General features: G+C 37.6%; 1 protein-coding gene across 9 annotated transcripts in view; it reads right to left on the bottom strand.

Moving 5' to 3' along the window:
- PPP4R1 (protein phosphatase 4 regulatory subunit 1) overlaps positions 1–27,117 on the bottom strand; it is a 69,455-nt gene that overhangs the window by 39,689 nt on the left and 2,649 nt on the right. For 4 of the 9 annotated variants that reach the window (XM_054189879.1, XM_054189881.1, XM_054189878.1 and 1 more), the window contains 2 exons: positions 14,024–14,108; positions 7,155–7,261 (listed from right to left, as the gene is read on the bottom strand). In XM_054189879.1, the coding sequence (XP_054045854.1) occupies positions 7,155–7,261; positions 14,024–14,108 (192 nt within the window). Of the gene's footprint in view, positions 1–7,154; positions 7,262–8,825; positions 8,869–14,023; positions 14,160–27,117 lie in introns of those variants that run through there. The other 5 variants (XM_054189877.1, XM_054189876.1, XM_054189880.1 and 2 more) reach the window with 3 other exon arrangements.

Raw genomic sequence — 27,117 nt, forward strand, 5'->3', positions numbered from 1 at the left:
GGTTACAGTAGAGCTTTTTTTTTTTTTTTGCATTATGTTTCCTATAAAGACCCAAGCAACAACACCAAAAATTTCCACTAAAGAGTTCTCATTCTTTTCATCCATTCCTCAGCTTTGTCTTTAGCTTAGATGGGTGGCACCTCCAAATGCAGATTCAAGCAGTACTTCAAGTACTTCAATACTGCAGTATGTGTCTGCCATTTCAGTTTAGACTTTTCTGTTGTTTATAACCAAATTTATGGTTTGGTCATCACCACAGCAAACAGAGCATGGCAGTATCAGTTAAAATTATTACACACGGCTTCTTAAAGCAGAAGCTCTTACAGCTGGGGAATACGTCTGTATTATATATTTTTTGCACTGTACAATACAGTCAGGACCAGGCTTTCACACAGTATAAACAAAACCTGGGTGGAGAATTTTGCTTCACATCAAGACTGAAAGTTTCTATTTTAGGCACTTTGGAAAAATCACTGTGTACAATTACATTCTCCATAACATTTGCTTGGAACAGTATTTTTCCGTTTGGCAGAGGAAGTATTTTTAAGTGCTCTTTTCAAACTATCTCCTGAAGGTACAAGTCTACGCCTTAAAGTAGCAGGCTACTAGAAAAAAAGCTGCAACTTGTCAAAACAAAAAAAACTGAAAAGAAATAGTAATATAAAAAATTAGATCTCAGAAGCAAACTCGTACTTGTTTTTCTCATTCATTAGCACTTCATTTCATTCTATCAGGTCTCATGTATTCTCTAGATACAGAATCACATTGAACTGAGTTTTAGAAATCAAGCAAAACTAAAAGAATCACAGAAGAAAGTGAAAATAACTTCCATTTCTTCTGTTTGTGAAGTGACTTTGAAAAGAAGTTGCCAGAATAAAATGAAACTGTTCTGCTTCTCTTGACTTCCAGACCACATGAAAGCAGCAATATATTCCAGCCAACATCTCTAGAACCTGGGCGCCTGGGCGGATTTTAATCTGCACACACCAGCCTTCAGTTTTATCTGTTTCACAAATCACCATTTAAATCAACTTCCTAAATCACGGAATTCACAAATTCACAAATCAACTCCAAAATCATAGAAGTAACTAACTGTTCCCTCCCCACTCATGAAAAAACATTTAAATTTCCCCTAGAATTTGACACCATCTCTCATGTAAGCGGTGCCAACATACTCATCTAGCTACTCCTAGCACATACACTTAGCTTTCCTATATAAATGTGTAATGTTTATTTCATCCCTGATGAAGCTTCAGTTCACTCTGTATACCACTTCAGCTATAGGAAGTAAAGCACCACAGTTAGCTCTATACTGGAAATTAGAAGGGGATTACTGCAGAGCCGCACAGTGTAATACTACCTAATTGCTCCAGAACAGTTATTTGTAAATGAAGTAATTATACCAAAGCCAGCTCACAACTAGAGCTATTTCACAATAGCTTATTCTACAACAACATACAGTATTTAGAAGAAATTCTGCAAAGCTTTCATTATCCCAAAATGACCATTCTGGCATACAAGCAGCAGTCAATTTCCCCTACATTTGTGAGAGGCTGTAAGGTTTTTCTGTTGAAAAAGCATATATGAAGAACAACTACTGGTGATGTTAATGCTGCTTTAACTGACAGTTTTGATGAATGTTAAGTACACCTGAATATAAATATTATTAATATTTGTTCTTATTAAGAGTTGTGAGTAAGAAGTAAAGGTTAAGTGTATCGCCTTGCATTTACACTTTAATTCTTTAAAGAAAAACATTTTGGTGAAAGGCAAATGAAAATACTGATTTATATGTGCTAGAGAGAAACAAGCAGCACATGCTTCATGCTCCTGTACAGATCCCCATTTCTATATTCAGTCTGAATATAAGGTCCACAGCATACTAAAATGCCAATCTGTCAATAGCATGGCAATAGTACTGGATTTGTATACATGCCCATTCTCAAACTGAACATAATTTGCATGATCAAAGACGACATTTAAATAAATTCTACTATCAACTCAAACTTCATGTATCCCCTTCTTTCCCAAATATAACTTTCCCGTCCCCCCCTTTTTTCCTTCCGGTGTCATCCATATTCTCCCTTTCAATTTCTCTCATTTCCTGTTTCATCTGTGCCTCCAAATTTCCTACTTTTTCTGAAGACAAAAGAAAACCTAGACAAGTGAAAAACAGACTGTAACCAGAGCCTGTCCCTTTTAGCTTAGCAGTCCATCAGAAAGGCTGATGTGTCTGATGTGTGCTGCTTCAGTAGTCAGGTTCTTTTCTCTTACTAACCAGAAATGGACTTCATTACTGACTGGCAGAGTGAGGAGTGAATTACAGACTAATGAGAGAGGGTAAAGTCACCGTTAGTCATCCATCAGATGCATGGAGAGACAAAAGAGGACCACATCAAGTAAAGGAAAAAAATCTTAGTGTAGCAGGTGATGGGATAAGAGGTATGGAAAATGCAGAAACATGAAGATGAGGGAGGGAAGAAAAAAAAAAAAGTGGAGTTATTGACAAATGGGAAAGGCAAATATCAGCATTCTCGTTAATATTGCTTACGTATGAAAATTTTGTTAAATTGAAATGCTGTAATATGTGTATTCGACAGGTATTGTTGGCATCTCTCACTATACCAACAGCAGTAATTGAAATGGTCTTACTAACATAGGTTAAGCACACTATTAAGCAATTAAGGTTGTGAGGCCATCCATTAAGCCTGATTATATAGCTTCAAAACTTAATGACCAATTAGTCTCGTAATTATTTTTTAAAATCAGTTTGTTTTTCAAACTTCATTCACAACTGATTCTGTGCAATAAAGGGACTGCTTTTCATTTAGGAGAAAAAAATTCTAGTTGGTCATATTCAAGCAAATAAGCACCAGTCCTCCAGCAAGTCCCATTCTTTTTCCCCATCATTTTTTTTAGAAAGATACCTATATGTATCTACTTCACGGTACATTAAAATACCACATATATTTTAGAAATGAAGATACAGACTCTCCCTCTGAAAGAACCTTCAGCAAATGACATTAAAGCCTCCAGTGCCCAGTTTTGCAAGGACATTGAGAAAAATGCCAATAACGCAATAATTCTGGCTGAGGCTAACTTTTGAAGCCAGTTACTTGTACTTATGTGCACAGCGATGAAGCCTTATATCATCAGATAAACCATTCACAAGCTAGTACCAAAAAAAAAAAATAAATTGAATACTAATTTACTCAAGTGAAAAACACAGACATAAGGGCCTTGTTCAAGCTCACATAAGTCCGCGGCTAGTCTATGTTTGGGAATGAAGAAGGCCCAGTTGTTTTAACACAAAGATAAGCACTTTATCACTAACAAGGGATTATGGGGGATAAATTAACCTTTGCCAAGCACTGAGCTTCTATGCCAAGCTGCTTCTTGGGCTCTATAGGTTCAAATACACCGTAAAAACATTTAAGTGGGAAGCCATAACCAACATCCCTAAAGAAACAGAGTGATTGAACAGAAGATTCAAAAGCAATACAAGGTAGCACCTTTCTTACCACAGCTGTAACTGTTCGAGGGAACTTGCTACCAAAGACAGTAGGGAAGTCAGAGTTCGGAAAGACTGAAAAGTACCCAAACTCCACAACAAAATCACAGACTTAGCAGTAACACCCAACTACAGCAATGAAGACAAACACTGAAGAAAATAAGCCTTCCAAACAACTGAGATTTGGGGAAGAAGTTTGTTTGGCAAGTAAGGGGATTGGAGACGGCAGATTATTCCCCAACTGCCACTGATGGGTTTCCTCCACTGGAACAGCTATTCTGTGCTGCTATTTACATACAGCAGGGCATGATACCAGGGCACAGCAATTCCTGTGTTCCGTCAGCACTGGGGGCAGCTCATTTCCAATATCACCTCAAGTGGACAGTTCTTCCCAGTAGAAATATACTAATGATCTTAAGGCTGCAAAATCACATGTAACGTGGAACTAATTCATTATGAAGAGTCCGAACTTCCCTGTCAGAAGATGACCCACTTTATATCATTTGTATGTGCAGTTACACAATGGTAGTCAGAACTCTCCTTCACAAAATACATTTCACTACAATTGCTGTCTGTCCACCTGCAACATGGCTGTTGACAGAGAGGTGTTAAAACATCACCTCACATTCTTTAGGCGTAAGTAATACTTAATTCTTCCCACCTCAAAGAAACTTTCATAAATTAGTGATATTAATAAGATATTACTCAAAGAGTCCAAATTAATTCCCACCAAAAGCTATTGCTTTGGGAATTTTTTGTCAACAGCTTTTAAAAACTAGTTTTAGAGCTGATATTTGCCTCAGCCATGATGCCTCAAAAAAATTTATGTCATGGCTAGACAGTTGGTATGTCAAGATCTGTGTCAATCATACCAAACCATAGTCTCATGATTTTTTGGTGCCTTCCATCATACAAGCATATATTTGGACCCAGATCTTTTTCTAGTACAAAATAATTTTTATTACACATTAATGCAGTGTTTAGCATAACAAAGACGACATTTAGGTTCTTAAAGGGTTATCACAGTACCTCAAGAATAATAATTGCTTTGAAAGTCTCTTGCTCTCAAACACAGAAATGACTGTCTCACTGTAGCCCCAGCTTATTTTTCTTTTATTAAAAAAAGGGGCAAAAAACTCCCATACAACCTCCCCCCCCAAAACACAAACAAACAAAAAACCCCAAAACAAATGAAACCCCAAAAAAACCTAAACACGTTTATTTTTCAAGCAAAGAAAAAGATCAGCCCACCTACAGGGCTTCTGAAGTTGCAAGGTATTAACAGGACAGAGGACTACTCAGGCAACTTTAGGACAGTTGCTATTTCTAGTTCACTGCTGTACCCCTACTTTAGATAGCAGCAGCAGTAGCACAAAGAGAGCATGGATATCGTGTACCCAGGTACATTCTTCAATTCAAACCTCATTATACCAACTACCGCCAAAAGAGAAAAGTACCTTGCTTTCTGTGACTTGATTTGAAAAGAGAAGACAAATACCTCCAAACGTTAAAAAGCAAGCATAAGACTAATGAGTATCACCTATTAGAAATGAGAAGACTGTACATAGTTTAGTTTGGCTTCCCAACAGTTTGTTTTATTTTTTCTTTATTTATGCATTTAAACATGAAAGTGAGTCCAGCATGGCTTTAACCGTTACTCTAACCAAGCAAGTCAAAATGCACAGATACTTTTGTAATGTTTTCTTATTCCAAATTCTTTTTTTGTTTGTTTGTTTTACAGAACAAGTTGGAGAAAAATGTAAATGGAAAAAAGCATCAGATCACAGAAAAATGAAAAACAAGTCTAGTAATAGCACCCTTAACAAAAAAAAAAAAAACAAAACAAAAAACCTCACAAAAACAAAACCCCAAAACAAAAGAAACAAACAAGACTCACTGTCTTGCAGTTTGAATAATAGTCAAGCACATATATTAAGAAGATACAAAGCAGATCTAGTTTTCTAATGAATTTTCACACGGTTTAAGACACAAGGATATTCTAATAACCTGTCTTACAGAAACAGGCGAAGTCCAATACTGTAACTGCTCGAGGCACCAAAATAAGTTAAGTTTGCAGAAATTTAATTTGTGGGGCAGCTGTAGAATCCAGTGCTACTAGTTTGGCAGATCTGAGACAACTTCTACAACACAGGAAAAGCCTGAAATGCTGCTTTTACTGACACTGAGAAAATATCAACCCTGACTAAAAATGTACTCCACCCTTGCTAAAGGAAACAAATTGATTTGAGCTCAACTCTTGGTTTCCATTACATTTCTACCTAAACAAACTTCAATTTGACACACTTAGTTGGTCACAAATGAAAAGCCTAAGGCTACAAAATTGCTGCACAAGGCCATTTTCCCCCAGACACATCTGTCCTATTTTCCAAACTTGAAACGGAGAAAGTTTTTGATGTTCAAAACTGTTAACATGATCACACAAACAAGCACCATATAGACAGATTTCAGAAGCAGAGCTCTGCTAGGAAAGCACTCTAGAAACAGTAGCACACCACTGTTCTCAAAGACACATCTAATCTTAAATGAATAGTGACTTTTTTTACCTTCTTAAAGAATCCTTGGAGAGGCACTCAATACAATTATGTAATGCTTACAACAGGCTATTTTCCTGGCTAAACAAGGACATTCCCTCAGATAAATAAAAACACGCATTTTAAATGAAGACAGTAATGACAGAATAACAGAAGTGAGCAGAATACCTTTTTACCCTTGGAAAGCGTTATGTTCTGCAATTCCAAAAAGGGAGAAAAACTAAGAGACATTAAACAGAAGAAATGTTTTCTTCTCATACAAGACTTAATACAAGTTTCTCTCCATAGCACTCCTACAGTGACAAAAGACTGAACTTCAGATCTTCTCTGATGTTTTGCTGCTAAAGCCTTCCTTCTTCCTTCTGGTTCTATCAGCTATGTTGAAATTAAGCCCTTAAAATTCCAGGTTGAAAATGCTCTAGAAAGAATTGTTGCAGCTCTGTCCGCACCATTTTTCCCTTCATCCACTCCCAGACCGCTTTTTAAGCAGTCCTTTTCTTTCGTATTTGTTTTTCATTATTCTTCTGCTGTTGCCTTTTATTCCAAACACCCAGTAGTCTCAATATATTAATGAGCAAAAGCCCCTCTATAGCTGTAGAGCCCTCCTACTCATTACTTATATCTGCATCTTGCTTACCAATTCCTGCTGCCTCTCTTACCTTCACCAACTGGTTGCCCAAAAGGGAACTTGAGCATTTAAATTCTATCAAAACTAATGAGAGTTTTGCACAGCTGTTTTGCAAGATTCTTTTCAAGGCAAGAAATTAATCTTTATCTACAAATCTGAAATAATCACATAGATCTGTTGAGTAGCCAAAGTACATAACAAAAGTTATTCAAAAATGTACTGATGGAAAGTGGTAATCCTACATTTTGAAGAGGCTTAATTCTGTTAAGGAAAACAGTATAGAAAACGGTTATCTTTAGGCAGATGATTTAGCAAAATGAAATTTTACAATATTTTATTGCATTTGCAGAAGCCTAGTTTGAATATTGAAGGCGAGAAAGAACATAGTGGTCCTGGGCTGAACACAGGTTCAGCAATTCTGACTTTCCCTCATTAACCCAGTAAAATATTTAATGCTACCTACCTGAATCATCAGCTAATCTGCTGATTCTCTCCAGCACAGCAATACAATCTCTCTCATCATCACTGACTTCCTTCAAAGTGTCCAGCAAACTTCGAGCCACCATTTGCCTGGTTTACAAGAAAGATTAAAAATAAGCATTATTTGTGTTCAGAAATACAGCCAAATCAAAAAGTTGTGCAATCATACAAGTTTCTTAAACCAAACAGTAAAATTTTACATAGATTCACTTTTAACTCAGTAAATTTAGTTAGTCCTGCTTTGGGAATTCTTAATTCTGATACCTGGCGTAATCCTAAAGAACCGATAATATTAAATGTAACATTAAAAGTATCCCTTTGGCTTACAAGGATAAGGGAAACCAGCCACAAAGATAAAAAATAGTAATCCTCTGCCAAGCGGGCAAACAGAAGCTGAATGTTAGGAAGTGAGTGTCAGCCTTCCATCCTCACCTCTGAATTCCCTAACTTGTTCATACAAAACAAGACAACACCGCTACTGTAAGAAAATTTTTAAACAGATTTATGAATTTATTTCACAAACAGAAGCATGAACACTCAAGCTGAAGATTTCCATACCAACGGTGATGTTTAGAAGCTAAACTTCATTCAAATGCTGTATAGAGCAATGGGTATGTACTGTGAAAATAAAATGTACTAGCCTATGCGTGCCTGGGACATACATTAAGCAAAGTAGAAAACGAAACATTAAGAAACTATGAAACAAGTCAGAATCAACTCAGTTAACTACTTCTAATGCATGAGAAATTTTTCTAAGGATTAACTTGTCAGTGACACGATACAGTCAAATTTGGGTTTCTGTCCTCTAAGGTTCTGTTGCAGCCTGTGTTACAAAGTCATACCCATCAGCTACCTAGAGAGCCCTAAACATTAAGTTTTTAATAATGCAGCTGGCAACATGTGACAATCAACCTTTCTCCTCAACAACAGCATGCAATGGCATAACTCATTTTTTTTCATCCTTTTGGACAACGTGGGTTGAACATTAGTTCAGACAGCTAGCAGGATTATCCCAACAGTGGAATCAGCCAAGAAACTGTCCAACACACTACTATCTCTTGTACTGCCCTGGAGCAATTTATCAAAATACTGAAGCAGCAAGGGTCAAGTGCCAGATATTTCCATAACTGACTGACAGATACACTCTTAGGATGTAGCCTAGATGTAAGCACTGCTGACAAACAGCAGTGCTGTGGCCAAGAGCAGAAGCATAACTAAACTTGATCATGTTCACTACAAACAGTGAATGCGAGCGATGGTCACAAACTGGAAAAAAACAGATGGTTACATTCCCCCACAGGGGAAGCTTGGGAACTTCACGATTCCATGCAATCGGAGAAATGTAGTTAGGTTTTCACAAATTCCCAAAGCTAAGCAGGCATTTCCATTTTCTCAGACTGAAAATCAATAATTTAAACATTTCAAACTGCACACTTGCAAAACTATCTTAAACTAAACTGTTTTGACATACAGATGAACAAAATCCTCTAAAAAGCAAACTGCAAAAAACTGTTTGCCTTTAACAAATTTCCTCTCCCTCACTCTTTTCAATTTGGTAAAAGTGCAACATCTCTCAGCAAAGATCTTGATATGTAGTTGGAAGTTCACCTATCAAAATCCTAGTGGAGGGAAACAGACTATGTGACACACTAACCTAGAAGCAGAGTAGGCTTGGTCTTTTAAAGGGCTGGACACCTCTGAAAAGAGAAGAGGAACAGATGAAGCATATTTCATAAACCAGCCTGCCTGGATGCATGTGTCTCATAGATACTAAGCGTAATCTTGGAAAGCAAGAGACAAGTCAACTGACCCACTGAGTTGCTCTCAGCAAGTAAGGAACCACAATAAACAGCACTACATCCCATTTGGCTCCTGGGAACTATGGAATGACCTCCTACTATGCTGGGAGTTTTGAGAAGACTCTCAACTCCTCGTAGAGCTTTGTTAGCAGTATCCTGAAGTGTGGTGGCTGGATCCCACAGTTAAGTCTTTGCTCGTTGCTGTGAGTGGGACAGATGGCTATGCAGAAGTAACCACCCCATTAAGCTGAAGGCCACAAACGTTATGCTCAAGAGGCGGAGATGAAAATGTGAATCCTAACCTGAAGTAGATCTGACTTACTTATTAAATCCACTCAAAGCTAAGAAGGGACATTCAACTTTTTCCCTGGACTAAAGGTAGAAGATGGCCCCACCTGCATCCAGATGGTATTTCCTTCTTTGTTTTGTAAAGGAATCAATGAATCTGCTTTTACATTTAGCAGATTCTGGTAAAAAGCACTACAAAAGACAACAGGGCAAGGTAAGCTCATTTTAGAAAACCTAACTGGGTAGGTAACCAGTAATGACAGGGTAATCTCCTTACTCCATCCATCCAGTGTTCTGGGAGACGTCCACTCATGTCCTCCAAACATTACAAGCTCTGTCCTAGTTCTGCCACTATCCCCAACAATCTGCCGAAATTATTCTTGTGCCTCCAAGGTGCAAACATAGGACACAGAGCTAAACCTGCCTTGCATTTGCCACAGGCTGAAAGCTTGCATGTAGGCTACTAACGCGGAATGACTTGAGCCCTGCAAGCTTACACTTCAACATGCTCCACTTACTGGAGAGTTGATAGTAAGCAAGGGTCTCTGGTGCCCTGTCTAGCAGTCTCATCATCTTCTCCTGCGAACATTGGCGGTTGAGCTATAAAAAGCCTTCAACAGAGGACTGTGATGAACTGTCAATGCACAGTACTATAACATAAGGCAAGCAGTAGCTTGCCCAGCAACTTGCCAGGCGAGTACCAGGTGAGCATTTGTGAAATTGTTACAGAGCTCTGAAGGATGACCTGTCTAGTCTAGACACAAACAAAACAACAAAAATAGGCAGACAAGCTTCATGCTCAAGAGGCAAGAAGATACCTCCTGTGTCAGGGAAAAAGAGGAGGAGCAGATTTCCTCTAGGGATAATGACATCATGTCTCCATAAACTGCATTCTAAGAGGGAATCAGACTCCTCCAAGTACACATGTGACAGAAATTATTCCACCAATGTTAATGATGGCAATATAAATTATTTTAGTGGCATACATTCTGTTACTATACGTTACTCCTGGTTATCAGGGCACAATGTGGGACTAGGATTAACGGTTTCTTGCCATTTCCCTCCTGCCACTGGCTTGGGTTTGTGCAGTACTTGCCTCTAATGAGATACCAAGCTCCACTAAGAACTTCTACCTTTACACATTCCCAGTGCCACCAGAGTTGTCTTCATTGCAACAACTAACAGAATCGCATTTTCTTGCCCATTCAGTCAGATCGCGTACCCAATTCTAAAAGCTTCTAGACTATTTTCCATAGTCACAGACATGTAAAACCTAGGTTTATACTGTGACTGTTAGAGTCAGGAATCGGATAACCACATTAAAACAATTCACTGCCACACGTGGTACAACCTCCTTTCTGATGCCCATCTCTTCCATCTGGACTCTAGAAAGCAAAAAGGCTACCTTTTACGGACCATATGAGAAATGATGTCTGGGCCATGAAGTCAGAGGAGCATATCTTTTAGACAAAAAAGACAAGCTACCCAGAATGCTTTAGGCCAAATCGTCACCTACACTGTAGACAGCAAAAGTGCTACTGATAAACTGTACATGACTACACACACCTCAGCTTAATCCCTCTTTGAGATCCCATATATCCTCAGTTACTGCTGAGTGCTGTGCTACAAGTATTTTGACGTTAAACTATTTAAAAAAAAAAAAAAACCAACCACAAACCTACTTCAAAAGACATTAGGTATTCTCCCAAGGCAAAAGCAAAGAATTACTTCAGAACACAAAGAAGCATGGCAAGAGGATAGCTTAAAAATATCTACACTGACATGTAGATATAGTCTTGATAGCAAAGACTGATCACAGTGATGAATAAGAGTCTGCTGCCAAGATCTGCTTTGGTTTGAAGAGCAACAGTTCCTCAAAAAATAGGCTGATCAGAAGGAAGGGTCTGTTGTTCAGCAACTGCTTCACTATTTCAACAGATCTATTGATGAGTCTTGCATACATCTGAGCCTTCTTAATGAGGAATGGAAGAAAGTTAACAGCAATAAGCTCAGGAAAATCCACAAAGGATTCTTAAAATGAGAAGAGACAAAAAGCTATGCTCCAATTTGCACCAGCAATTGTTTTTTAAAGCAAACAGCAAATGCTTTTTTAAAGCAAATAGCAAATCACCCATGCATGCATGCACGCACACACACACCAGTACTACCAGGAACAAGGAGATCTTGTGTTTCAGGGCAATAGTCTTAGCTTTCTGCTTGTCATCTACTCTTGCTGAAATATGATATTGGATTAAGGCATATTTAGAGATGTGTCTTAAATCCTGCCTGGAGGCTGCCTTTTCATTAATAAAACCATAGCCAGAGTCCCATTTGCCTTCATTTTCAGATACAAGGGGCATTATTTACTGTATTATTTGTCAGGTTCCCCTCCATTATCATAAACTAAGACAACATCTGTGGTGCTGATCAGCAACGCTTAAAACAGTGAGGATGTAGACCATAACATGCCAAAATTGTCACATAGAAACTCCTTCTACAATTTGGGAAGTCGTTAGAGGATTCCCTACCTCACTCTCTTTTTTTCAGCTCATCCTGTCAAAAATCATACATATTTAAATGAAGAAACAATTCCCATTTGCAATTCCCAAGTCCGATCTGCTAAAATTTTCTTAGGATGCAGACATAGATTCATTTCCATCTCAGAGCAACTTGCTTTGGCCTTCATACACCAGCTGAGAAATTATGAGTCCTCAAGGAATCCACTCAAAGGAGACTAGGCTTTTGTAGTAATTGTTAAAAAAAAAAAAAAATCACTTCACTTTTATCATTCAACATAATCACACAGTGAAAATGTGTGTGATTACATATGAAGATGACTAACCAGATAGAAAATGATAATAATAACAAATGCAAAGAGAAATAATACTTAAAATGAAATTTAAATATTAAAAAAACAAAACAAAACACAAAAAACAAACCACACACTAAAAGCAAATTCATCCATTGAAAGAAAAAAAAAATCTTACCCTAATTTACCCAAGCTCAATGATTACGTTTCAAGGGTTTGGGCACCTATAATTTGAAGCTTCCACACAAATGCAGGTTCAAGGTCACAGAAACAACTGAAATATTATTAACTCAATCATAATATAAAATAATGTTAAATTACATATAAGGAATTGGATGTGATTATACCATACTAAGAGGCATAAATTAAATTACATTTAAGTTGTTCATTCTTATCTTTTCCCTATGAAATGCTCCAGTTCATCTGTCTAGCAAAAATCTCTTCAATTATTCCTGACACTGACTAATGCTGAATCATCATAAGCTTCCTGCAATAGTTACTCACTATCACTAATGGCTATCATATGCTATTTCCTATATTTTCTTATGCTACATAACACAGTAGGCCTACAAAAAGAGCTAGGATTAAACAACTTGTTTACAACAGCAAACAAAAAAAACCCCAAAGAACAAGCACCAAACAAGCAAACACAAAAACACCCCAGGGGAAAACTAGTTACTCCACCCATCTTCCCCTGCAGAAAAGCACAGGCAAGCACGGGATGCATAAAGCTGGATGGCGTGATCAAAAAGATTTCAAGCTTATGCATGCCCCATACCCCATACAATCCATACTGAGAGACTCAGACAGTTTTTTCTTAAACGGGCAAGTAAAATATTAGGACCACTATTCTCACTTAAAATTCAAGTCGCACAACTTGAGTTTATGAGTTTGTTCTCTGCCCTACTGACTTTTAATACATAACTGTCACCTGTAGCCCTAAAAGGCTCCTCTTCCCTCCCTCCCCACGAAAAGTCAAACACACAGAAACTCTCTCCTGGTTGGCAAATTGCTGATTTCATCTCAAATTGTAAAATACCACAAACTTTGGATTTCAGGAAAACAAAAAAATTTAAAATCAGGCATTTCAGAACTAAATTTATGCATTCAGATTTATGCAGGTTATAGTAATAGAAACCACTCTGTAATTGTTAACTTCAGTTCAATCAGAATGAAAACCTTCCAAACACAGGATGTTCACACATGTCACATAGAATTTAAAGTATACTTCACATGACTAAAGTTAAGCACAGGGCTAAATCCTTACAGAACTCAGGCCATGAACAACAAAATAGAGGTTAACCTACAGGGTGATTGATCACTGGCTTATCTTCCGCATACTACTGAATTAAGAATTCAACATAAAAGCAAACATGCTTTGTTGAAGATTTAGTTGGAGCCCAACTAAACTATGTTAAAACAAAACACCAGAAAACCCTCAACCTTAACATATTTTATACATTTCTGTGATTTTTGTAACTGTTTGCAGTTACAGTTAAAATAAGCGTTGGTTTTGAATTTCTCCATTTCATTGCAGGGTGCCTCTGTGCAGGTGGGGAGCCTATGTCTGTCTAGAGTACGCTACAATACCTGTGCTTTTAAATGTAGTAGTAGTATTACAGAAATAAAAACGGGGAAATGTCTTAGTCCTGTGTCAGCAGGAATGTTAACATCCACAAAAAACCTACAAGGATGTGGACCAATTAATGAAAAAGTTCAGGAAGTCCTGAACTATAGCTGCTTAAGCGAATGCTTTTCTGTTATCATTAGTACTTCATTCTGTGTAAGTAGAAGGAGTATCAGCAAACAGAAGGAGGAGTGGAAACTGAAAAGTTTTGTAAAGTTGTTGGAGTTTTTTTAAACTATTTGTATTTCATGCAAATTAACTTCAGTCAGATTTGAATCAGATGAATAGTTTGCATACCATTAGCCAGACAGGACATTTAAAAAGCATACCTGTTAAATATGTTCTCACTTGCAGCGTACTTGTCCAGTCTTCCCAAAGGCGTCAACATTTCATCTTGTGAGACAAAGTCCAGGGCTGAAGGTATAATAATCACATCAGACTCTGAGCTGTAGTCATCCACACCAACTATCAGAGACATCAGAAATATTCCTTATAATCACAGTAGTTTAACACTAAAATGATGTCTGTTGTTGGTCTGTAACACAGAAGTCTAAACAAGGTCCCATTGACAACATATTTACTCACTGCACTACATCATTCCCCCTAGCTTTCCCCAACTCCCATAAAGCCTTTTCTACACGAGAAAGTGATTTATTACCTATAAATTGGAATAAATGGATTTTGAGTAATTTTCTCTAAATTCCCAAAGATGATGTTTCACAAAACATCCAAGGTTCACAATAATTTTAGCTTACAAATTGTATTTTTATACCTTGTATTTTTATTACATAAATTACTTTCAGCTAATTCTAAAGTCAGCCTTCTGAAGAAGCATAGACTAAAATCATAGGAGCAATTAGCCCAGAGATAAAGAGTTAATACAACATCATTTAGCAAAATAAAAAAAGAAATTTTCTTAAAATAGAAAAACCTAAATTAAACATGTTAAAAAGTTCAGATGTGTATTACTATATCCGACTACCAATTAAAATAGGCACAATTCACCTATTGCATAATTATTAACCAACAACTCAATAGGGAACTCCAGACACCTTTATCAACATGGAAACAGAATGAAATAGAAAAGGGGTCCATCCCTGCTCCGCAAAGCTGCTTGAAGAATTAGGATTTGAACTATCACCTTTTCTGTCTTCAATATGCCTTCTAAAACGCTCAAAAACTCAGTCCCATAACAAACACCTTAGCCTGCAAATGCAATCACTTATTTACTAGTATTGCAAATGCATTCACTTATTTGCAAGAACCATACCAGGTCACCTGCATTACTCCTGAAGATACAACAACACTACAGTAGACTACAAATATTCTTCTGTCTAGCCAAGTTTCTCTGAAAGCCCTTTGAAAACTGGCAAAAAAAGCTGGACAGCAGACAGACAGATCTAGAAATCCAACAATGGTTATTTTTAAAAAAAAAAAAAAAGTGAACTCTATAGAAGAAAGAAAAGATTACTGTCCTCTTACCTTCCATACAACTATACTATGTTATGCAAATTGGTTATCGGACATTGTACCATTATCTTCGCCATTCAGAATACGCAACTACAATTTTCTGAACTTCTTCCTAAACCTATTTTAAATGTCAAAAGATCTAGCACCAAACTCTCCATTTTTAGACCAAGCTGAGTTAATAGCATCCCTTTACCAACAAACTATTTCTCCCATTTTCTAGGTAAAGAATCAACGGACATTGTTTAATTAGTCATAAATAAATCCCATCCCTGGAGGAGGGTCCAAATTCTGCACTTGCTGCTAGGACATGAAACCCTTGCCAGAAATCAAATGAAGGGAAATGATCAAATGATGGGAAAAGATCAAGGGTGTAAGAAGAATCTGGGAGACAGGAGCAAGGAAGAAAGCTTGCTAGGAACTGCAAGACAAAGTAGATGGAAGAGTAATCTGGGGAGAGGAACCTTAGGCATTCTCTGGATATGCCTAAGGCAGTGGATAACAAACTGCAGGGGGAGAAAGGGAAGGCTCAAAAAGGTTAGCTGCAGAAAGCTATTGCAGCACAAAGGGAAAGCACTTAGTAACCCCAAGTTTACACAAGCGTTTGAATCCGTATTTGGTTTGAGTTTGTGGGTTTGGTTGGGGTTTTTTTGTTTGGTTGGTTTAGTCTTTTGCAAGAATTGGTTTTATTTTTCACAGAAAAGGTGGGGGAAGGTAAAAATGCACTCACAATGCAAGTTAAGATTCTATGTCAGGTTAAGTTAACAAGGAACAAGCTATGTCCTTTGACAGACTCAAAGGCCTTTAATTCAACCCATTGATCCAACTAAAACAACAGGTTTTCCTGTGTTTATAGTTATGCCACGCACCTTTCTCACAGACTAGTCTTTTTAGAATAGAATATTTCAGTTGAAGGGACATACAATGACCATCTAGTCCAACTGCCTGACCAATCCAGGGATGACCAAAAGCTATTATTAAGGGCACTGTCCAAATGCCTTTTAAACACTGACAGGTTTGGGGCATCAATCACCCCTCTAGGAAGCCTGTTCCTGTGTTTGACCATGCTCCTTCTCAATAAAGACATGCTTCCTAATGTCCAGTCTAAACCTCCCCTGGAGCAGCTTTAAACCATTCCCATGTGTCCCACTGGATCCCAGGGAGAAGAGATCAGCACCTCCCTCTCCTCTTCCCCTTCTCAGGGAGCTGTGGAGAACAATGAGGTTGCTGCTCAGCCTCCTTTACTCCAAACTAGGCAAACACAGAGTCCTCAGCCACTCCTCACAGAACATTTTATCGTACGCAAGCTCCTACTGTCAAGACACACTTTGAGGCAAAAACATTCTGCAGCATCCACACATGAAATAAGTTACACAGATACTCCTCATTCCAGGAAATAAACTGCAATAATTTTGGGGGGGGTTGCATAATTATAATTGCGCCCTTCACTAAGGAGCTAAACCACTGCACTGAGATCGATTTCTAAACTACAGAACTTAAATTAATACAGTCAAGTTGTGACATAACCAATTGGGAAGAACAAAACCCATCACTCTAATATTCAGTGAAATTAACTCTGACAGCGTCCTATTTTTCCTATTTTAAAGTTTGTTGATCATACTACAAATTTAAAAGCATAAATTGATGAAACTATGTCAAAATACCAACATAATTATCGTCACCAATATAATTATTTTTATTTAGCTATCATATGCGTGAATTAAAAAAAATGCTGATCATTACATCAACCACCACTAGTCTTACTTTCTCCAATTCTCTCCTCTCAACCTCAACTTTATGTTCCATGTTCCTTTCTTTCCCCTCTACATTTATTCTCCCTTAGCTCTCCTACAGTGAGTGGTCTAATGTGGATGTCATCTTAAGACGTTGTAGAACATGGCAACTGCGCACTCTGTATGTCTCAACATGTAAACATGCACCAAAGTTGACTAGATGTCTGACACCTTTGATTTAGTAAACTGAATGTTCTTGTAATTTTTGCCTCGTGAAACCACTTAAGTTAACCAAACTGCTAAATCCATTCTATATCAGATGTAAATATCAATGATAAAAATATGAGCAGCTGCTTACAATTTATCTGTTTCATGCCTCCTACTAGTTCAAACAGAAAGTGAGGTGCATGAATTTGACTCTGCTGTGTTTGTGCACTGTAAAATTAAGTTTAGCACTATGTTAGGCTTAATGTGCTTCTGCTACTGATGCTGAGCAACATTTTTTCTTTAAGTAATTCCAGCATCTCAGCTTATAGTCACAAAAGAGATCATTTAAATGGCAGCATCCTGATAAGCGCTACACTAACACCAACAGGGAAGAGGGGGGTGATAAAAATAAACCAATCAGTACACGAACAGTACATAGTTCTTTTAAAGTACTGTTACAATTATCTTACGTATTCATTTTCACTTTCAACATCAAGACACCGATCCAAGTGAAAAGAGGCATCAGCCCAGTAGAATTCCCATTCTAACAAAGCCCCTCAAATGAATGTTCGTCTTTAACTTGCCCCAAATATGATTCGCCAACAATCTAACCACTCCTCATCTAAAAATGCATAAAGAACATACTTTGCATTATTCAATAAAACAAGTCACTTTGATTTTCCCTACACTTGGAAGGTTATTCCAATAAAGCTATCCAAAAGGCTGTTAACTGAATATTTCCTCTTCAGCCCTCCTCTGCTTTCTACCCAACTTTGATCACTTTTGTAAATTACAAATGCAAAAAACACCCTTGAACACAAGTGTACTGGTTTTGGCTGGGATAGTTAGAATTCTTCACTTTTTCAAACCAGTACAAATAAGTCCAGACCAAATGCTCAGAAGGCATCTAAGCTAAAATACACTACTGAAAACTAATGCAAGTTCAGAGCCTATGTACCTTTTAATCTGGTCTTACATGTTCACACTAACATGCAAAAGAAGTAGAGCTAAGAAATCAGGAGTTTCTACAAAAACGCCCTACCCCAGCAGTTTAAAGTCACTAGTGGTGATGGAAGGAGGAAGGATAGTTGGACAACAGTGTAAAAAGCAATCACAGTGCCCCGATTTTCTGTCCACATAAGCACCAAGGTAGAGGAAAATGAATAAATGTGTTAATTTATCTAGACTAAGTAGTTTGCAAACTTCTCTTCAAAACTCTACACTACTAGCACCAAACACAAAGCAGCATCACAAACAAGATAAACACTGGATTTTGTTTCAATATCTGACTATCATTGACCTGTTGTATTACACAAGACAAGTAACTCCTCTGTACCTTCATTTTCCTGTCCAATCATTTGTTTGGCTCTTTTTTGTAGAAGTTGTTCAGGCTTGTCTATCTATCTTGCATCTGGTCCATACTGTACAAAGAATGTATTAACACCCACTTTAAGTTCTCCTGCTTCCCTTAAGTTCTCCTCTGTTTCGTGGCAAGGATACAATTACTTGACACAATTATTAACTAACATGGACCATACAGCAATCTCACTGAGATAAACTATGTTTAGAGGTGCTTAGTCGACCATTGACAAGCTTGGTTGAACATACAACAAAACAGAAGTCCACTTAAAACTCAGTTCCCTATAAAGCCATAGCCTATAGGTCAATTTTCAAGTGAGTTGATTTTTCTACTATGTCTCATCTCCATAGTGTCTTTCACAAAGATCTTGATCATATCGTGTCTTTTACAGACAGGTGCACAAGATCAAGTTTCAAACAATAATTATTTTTTTTTCTTTTATTTCATAATGCATGAACTCTTTGACATAGACTGTTCTTTCTGTTCTTCTATATCTGCTATAGGCTCCAAGGCAGAAACATATCCTCCCTCATTTTGACATGGAAACTCAGTTACAAGACAACAGGTATTTAAAAATGAGCAATTTTAATTTCTCAAAGCTGAGCAACAAATAATTTTAAAGATTTGAGATTTCCAACTAATATTACAGTTCCCTCATTTTATCTTCTGCATTCCCAAAGCATTCTCAAGATCTATTAAGAAGTCTCTATGGCAGTTGCTACAGATATATCTGTATAACTGTAGTACAGGCTATTTGCTATGGTCTACATCAACTGTTACCACAGCCGTGTCCAGGTTAATATAGCAAAAAGGACTTAGTTCTGTTCTGCTGTTCCAGCAAGCAATTTTTCTGTTTAATTGTAAAGCAAAAATAGTAGTCCCACAAGCCCAAACATTTGATATCATAATCACAAAATAATAGCAGCAGGTTTCGTTCCAAGTCACCATACTCTATGCTAGGAAAGAAGAAATTCACCTTACATTCAGATTTCTGCAGAACACAAGTAGTGTTCTCAGCCCTTCAATATTACAAATGCATTCCTTTCCATCTTATTTACTATGAGAATTATCATTTTGCATCTTGATGTTCTGCAAAGAGAAATCTACCTCAGCATAAGCATGAGCTAAACATCTATATTTGTCCACAGTTAGGAACTCATTACTCTCACCCTTTCATAGTGCACTATATTGCAGCTCCGGTTCCGCAATGATGTCACAGACCAAAGCGTCAGTTGTGCTATTTCAGCTTCATTTGCTACCACAAATTTACTGTACTGCTTCAGTAACATTAACCAAGATCTATTGCGATTACAGTTACACAAATATTACAAAATGCATTTGTAATGCTGAGTTCCACTATCTTGCCTGCCACATCCAGGTATCACTCACAGGTGATCATAGGTGCCGCTGTCAGAAAGTGGGAGCTGATTTTTCCAAAAGACACTTAAAATATATCATCTCTGTTCTCCTGCTGTACTCTGAGACTGAAAATGCAAATAAGGTGCCACAAGTTTACCCTGATATTACAAATGTTTTCAGAGAAAAATGCAAGTTTGACCAGTGTGCGATTTCATCATGCAACATTACAAAACAGGTGAAAAAAATAAAAAAGGAATCTGCAAGTGATAATCCTAGATTCCAGTCCGTCCACCATATTAGCAGAAACAAGAACCACACTTTCCTTTCTCTGTCTCTCCCCCAAATTTCTCATTCAAACATGGAACACCGTCCATCTTAAGTCTCTTATGAATGTAGTGAAGTCACCACACCTGAATGCATAGACAGTTGTCTGCACTCCCAAGTTTGGTGGGACTGGGTTTGGGAGTTGGGGAGAAGGAGGAGAGAGGTATGAGCAAGGAAGATAAGAAGGGGTAAGTGCAGAGCGGCTCTGATGCAAACAGAGCCATGCTAACAGCAAGGCTCATCACATTAGCCCCCATGTAGCACTTTGATAGCAGAGCTTGCTAACAGCCTGAAGCACAGACAAAGCAAACCATTTAAAATAAAGCTTCAGGGTGGGGCGGGAACAGAACTGGACACCATTTAGCAGACGAAAGAAAGATGCAGGAATCAAAATAAGCAGCTATGTACATACAGAACCATGCAAGTATGGTACAGCAAATTTAAAAGACCCACTAGACTAAACACAACAGACTGAGAGAATATTTTCATCTAGCAAAGGCCTTCAAAAAAAGATATAGTTACCATGCATGCCAAAGCAGTTGCATTTCTCAACAAACATCAGAGGAAACAAGGGGTGGTACAAAATTCTTTAAGTAACAAGAACAGGTGCAGCTACAGACAAATATGTCTCTTCAAGTCATACACAAGCAACACTAAAAATCCTGATTTATTCTGAAACAAAGGAATAGTTCCATCTCATATTGCTCATTAGTCATTTCTTTGCAGAACAGCAGAATGTACCTTCTACTGGTTAATGGTTTGACCTGCAACAAAAGCTGGTCCAGAGGAAACTAAAACAAAGAGAAGGACATCCAAGCTACCAGTTAAAACAATCAACAGTTTATATTTTGTCCACCAGTTTCCTGTTGGGAGCATGTCACGCCCATCACTATGGTGCTCAAGTCCCCTGCTACTTAACATACCTATCTTTTACCCTTTCCAAACAACTGCATACAATTAAGAATCATGGAATGAGGGTGGAGTGAAGCAAGTGTCAGCTAGTGCAAGCAGGAAGTTCCTCTAAGTTACTTTTTTCCCCCTCTACAAGTTCCTTACAGTCAAAGAAAGGCATCCACCCTCTATCTGCAGAGCACTGCTGCTTGTGGGGTTTTTGATTGCCTCTATGACTGACTGCAAACTTTGTAGCACTACAAAGAGAATTCCACTTCATCTTCCACCAAAATGGTCTCCCTGGTCCTACCATGACAGGACACATGCATTCACTGCGCCTGGGGCTGTGCTCAAGTTCTGCCCCTAAATGGGTATTTGGTAAACAAAAAAAACATCAAGTTCAAACAACATATGCTTTACCCTTGGTCTAAGTGTAAGGGAGAGCATTATGAAACAAGCAGTTGAAGCTCAAACGCTCCAAAGGCTTGTGCTAGCTTTGCAATGCTGACATGAGATGAGGAGTTATAACACATCAGCTACTAACGCAGCTGCTCCACTTGAATCAAGCACTGCACCGCTGTGCAGTTACTTTGACTGGTTCAGTCACACTAACTGAAACACATTTGGGCTAAATGCTGCAGACAAGGCAAGTTCTGATTAGTACATCCATATTCTATAAAACATGGCTTTGCAACATAAATCACTTTGAACTTCCTAACTGTAATCCTCCTCTCTCCACTCAAACCCCAGACAACACTCGTGAGATGTTGTTTGACAGCATTTAAAAACTCTTGGTGGGATAAGCCTTCGTGTTTCCTGAGCTTTCAGAGGAGGACATTCTTTCTGCAACTCTTCATGCTTTTCCGGTCTATGCTTAGTATAAAGTATCAAACCAGTCTATGGGAGAAGACTGAGCAGTACAGAAAGCAGTGGATTCAGTCTTAGAAAGTGAGAACAGCCACAGGTGCAAATTTCAATGTTATTTAAAATAGTTTCCTCTAATAAAACATACATACAAGCAAACCTGCACAAGCAAGTATCCCTAAAGACTACTAAAGCTATTCTTCCTTCTGCCTAGAGAGGAAGGAAAAGGTGGTCTCTCTTCCATTCAAATATTTGGGAACCATTCAGGCACTATGGCAACAAGACAAAAAAATACCTACGCAGACTTATTTATCAGAGAAAAACACTCCAACAGTCTGCATTAGCGCTCATATAGAATGTCACTTTTATACACTAGTATTTTTAGCTTTTAGGGAAATTTTATCTCAGAATAATGCATATTTATTGTACTATTTGCCTTTCGTTTTTCTTAACCTCAAAAATAGTAACCCCCCCCACCAAACCAGTACTCTCAACACTCAGTGCAGTTGTTCTGCTGTTGAAAATGAACACCCTTCACAAATGTATTTTGACACTTTGTTTAACCTATATATTAGACGGGATTTTAAAACCCTATTGCCAGAAAGAACCACACCCAAACCAAGAAAAAGCCACATTAATTTTTCTTATGCTATACTTTCTAAAGCTGACAGAGAAACCCTGATGTACTGCGTTCCTTCAGGGGCAGCTGTCCCTGCCTTGCTCTTCCAAAGACAGAATTGTTACTCCAGCTCCCAAAGCAGAAGCTGTCCTTTCATCCAGTTCTGCTACTGTTACAAGTCATCTCTTGCAGCTACTACCCTTACAAAGAAAGCTTCCTGCCCACACAGAGGGAAAGTCTCAGCAGCAAAAGACACACACAGGAAAGAGAGGCATTTTATCTTCAACACAGTGCGGTCTGCCACCTCCACAATAGGTCAGCAGTCAGAAGCAACTGCATGAACAGCGAGGTTTCACTCAAGCTTAAGATTTTGAAAATTTCCATCTCTTTCCTGACTCATTCATGCCTTCCCGTTTTTTTACGGGTTTGGGGTTTTTTGTTTGTTTGTTTGGGGTTTTTTTGTTTGTTTTTTTTCCCCCTCCAAGTGAGAGAGAAAGGGAGGAGAATTCCTGAAGTCGTAGGAGATAAATCAGGAGACACAGACAAAATAAAAAAAATAATAAAAAGATAAAAGAGGAGCTGGCAACCTTAATTGAGGATTCCTGCCAGAGACAGGAACATAAAAGGTGGCTCGTAAAAAGCCCATTTCCACATGAGAAGTGATGCTACTGGCCTTGGGAAGCTGAAAGCCTAAAAAAATTAGCTCTTCTTCAAACCTCTGCTAGGTGTAATGGAGAAAACATGTACAGCTGCATGAGGAAGGTTCATTAGCCTATACCAAATCCAGCACAACCCTTTCTTCACAACCTCTCCTCTGCAGAATCCTAAGAGGTTGCTCAAGAAAAAGACACTAACCATTACCCACCTGAGACTGCTAAAATCAGAGTTCCATGAGGACAGAGCCATCCACCTGAGTCTCACAGTTTCTATAAAGGGTCAATTGCCACATTAAAAGACAAAGAAATAAACTGAAGAGTCAGGAGAATTAAAACCTGATCTCCAGGGGAAACAACAGACTTAACAAGTATGCTTCATTAGCAATATAAACTGGTTATTAGATTCCCAATGGAACAGAATCTCAGTCACACCAGAGAACTGAAACAGAAAGTCTGACATTAATTTCTGTTATTATTTATTGCAACACCGACATTAAAGACTGCATCCTACTGAAAAGCCATCCTAGTAACTCAAACTCTCCCAGCACTCTTTCACCAGAGCTAAATCTCTGACAGGACCAAAAGGTCAGCACTGCAACTTGGCATTCAAACGTTATGTTGGAAATTTAGCCATACTAGCGACCAGACTTGCAGTCTATACGTAACAACTAACAGCATAACAAAATTTGCGAGTTCTTGTTCTGTGGTAAAGGAACAAAGGAGCCACAATACAAAAGCTCTGATATTACTATGTACAGTTGCAGGAAAGGTAAGGTGAATTTTAAAATACTGAATGCATGTTATCCCAACATAATTCACTGCAAGGGACTAAGAGCAACAACACAGCAGCAAGCCGTGACTGTGATTTGACACCACAGGTAAATACAGACCAATTTTATTTATTAAAAACAAAACAAACAAAAAAAAAAAAAACAAGCAAAAACCTTTTGGCTTTAAGTGTTAGGAAAAAGGAGAAAAAAATTGAAAGAAAAATTAAATTTAAATTAGCTTCTATTTGGGAAAAGACTTGTGTGCTACTGAAGTTGCACGTGTAGAATAATTTAATTAAAAGCATTCAACAAACACAAGCTCACTGCTAATGCCAGACAATTTGCTGATCACCTGGAACAAGACAAAGATGAAACAGCTTTTGACACCTGCAGATGCACAAAGAGTATTTTCTTTAGCTCAGCTGAATAACTGGCTCACTCACTGTTGAGAAGCCCGCTGGGAGGAGGCTAGAAAGACCTGTCTCTTTTCAATCAATTAAAAAGAACTCAATACTAAAACCAGAGGTATATTAGATTACAGCTACTGTATTTTTTTAATCTTTATAACTGTTTAATCTACAACTAAAATCCAACCAGTAACACTAGATTTGATAACTGTAAAAACTATGTTATTGTTAAAAGTTAAATCTATCTTACTGTTAAACTCTTATGCTAAGGAAAACAAGTTTACATACAAGTGTATACATATATGTATCTATTAAAACTCATTTAACAGTTCAAACCAGAACTGTCTAAACTATGCTTAGATATTAAAATACCATGTTCTGCATTTTTAGTTAAAACATCTGAACAGTAAGTGTACAAAAAAAAGTAATTATCACTCACCATTTTTCAACATGATAAAAGGTAAAGCTTCAGAATCTGAATGTTAAGCTACGTAACCACCAAAGCATCTACATAGTACTTGCAACTATCCAAAGTCCAAAAGTTGTATGCAAATGCAGCTGCCAGTTATAACAAATATTTCTTCAAAAAACACACATGCAAAACAGTATTAAACCAGTTATTAGATCAAAATTTCTTTCCTCTCCTGATTTAAATCACAGTTAAAATCCAAGTTAAATAAAGCTGTCTTTAACAACCTGAATTCTAATTACAGATGGCTCTATTTTTCAGAATACACATCCTACGCACGTCAATGGACAGACTGAAAGAAGTCAGCATCAAGGTACGTTTGATTGCATCTATCTGTACTGATCAGTTCAATCTTCAAAACCCCCTCCAGTGGGGGAAGGGGGTGTGAAACACACACAATCAAGGAAGAGTCATAAAGAACATTTTATTTATCATCAGAAATATAATTCTACAACCCCCGTGTTTGCTTTTGAAGCATTTTTGTTGCTTATTTTCTTTTCTGTTTTATACTTAGCTTATACAGCTACCTTATTCAATTTTGGTTTTTGTATGCACAAATCAAAGATTTTAACAAAAGCCAAATTTTCCCTGACTTCTTTTCATATACCGTGCAAGATTTTAGACAAAAGATCACGGAAGCCAACAGTCCAAGTAGCATTATGGGTAACTGTCCAGGTGACACTGAACCACTACCTTAATTTTGCGACCTTATAGCGGCCAGATGGGATGAGGAGTCTTCTGCAGGCTTCCACTTTGAATTTTCATCCTATTGCCTTTAGGGTGGGTTTTTTTTTCCTTAATGGATATCATGCAAGGATTCTTGTTAGGTTCACCTTGACACAGATGCAATGCGATGATATGTTACTTATTTGAGGGGTTAGAGTCAATAACAAAGTTGCCTTTCACAATAAGAACTTACATTTAGGAATGAAATTTCTTTTATAACATTAGGTAGGTTCAGCCAGGATACATTCACTGGTTTGGGGGGGGGTGTTAATTATTTATTTATTTTTACTTCAAACTACTGATCAAGGAAAAGCTGCTGGCTGAATATGGGAGAGACAGAATTTCTTTAAGAAATCATAGCCTCTGACATTAGGAGCTACCTCTACAGAAGCGAAGTATTAGCTAAAATTAAAGTACTGAAATACCACATGCCAAGCTATGTAACTACTTAAAGCAATCATCTGTGTAATGTACCATCAGGTGTAAAGTATGCATTCACCTGGAAAAAAAAAAAAAAAAAAAAAAAATCAGAGCTTTCCAGTGGTTACCAAGCAACCAAGAGCAGAAAATAATATGAAGCTTTCAAAATAGAAATGCGAACCAAAGCTGAAATTAATTATTTAAAAGTCAATCCAGCTGGTTTATCAACTAGTCTCTAAAAGCCTTTCTTATAAAAGCTCCCGTTTAATCTCTGACCTCTTAAACAAATAAACAAAAGGCAATTTTTAAACAGATGCCTTCCACAGCATATATTCTGAGGTCTCCCACTATTCCAAACGCAGATTTACTACTCTCTGTTGAAGTTTGGGAACGCTTCGTTTAACCTAAATATTTATATCAAAAGTTCTCTTTGGGAAACTTGTTGCTTGTAAACTTTCTTTTACAAGCAACTGTTAAAACAGTACTCCAAAGACATAATAATTTACTGTTTTATATTTCAGGTTAATTAGCATCCAATGAGTTGGCACAATAAATGAGAGCACAAATTGTACAGTTGTACAAGTTGTTGATTAACCTCCAACTTTACAGTAAAATATTTAATCCCAGAGACCTTAAAGACAATGATCAAAAAATAGCTGTTCTTAACTTTGCTCAACTAAAAAGATATAGATGCTTGGTTCTTTACTTTTAGCAGCAACCATACATTGTTGTTTGCTCAACTCCAGGACTTTCTCCTACTGCCTTAGAGCATGACCAATAAAAGGTATATATTAGTCACGTTAATGATTCTTTCATTTTCTTTTGTACTTTTATTGTATTAGAAAATGGTGAATCACGTTGTAGATTATCATTATAAAGAAAGTACAATTTTGTGATTCAGAATCAAACCTAGACTCATTGAGGAGCTACAAAGGAACACCTAATGTTCTAAATGTAAAGTGTTCTAAATGTAAAATGTTCTAAACCATATGCCTAATCACAGACCAAGCTTCAGATGTCCAATCCAGATCTGTACACATTCATCCAGCCTTAACCACTGCTGGTTTCTCCAACATACCTCATAGATGTTTTGCTATCACTTGATACTAGATCAATTAAAAGCCCAGAGATTTATCGGAAACTACATAGTT

The sequence above is a fragment of the Rissa tridactyla genome, chromosome 2 (genome assembly GCF_028500815.1).
Source record: "Rissa tridactyla isolate bRisTri1 chromosome 2, bRisTri1.patW.cur.20221130, whole genome shotgun sequence".
NCBI lineage: Eukaryota > Metazoa > Chordata > Aves > Charadriiformes > Laridae > Rissa > Rissa tridactyla.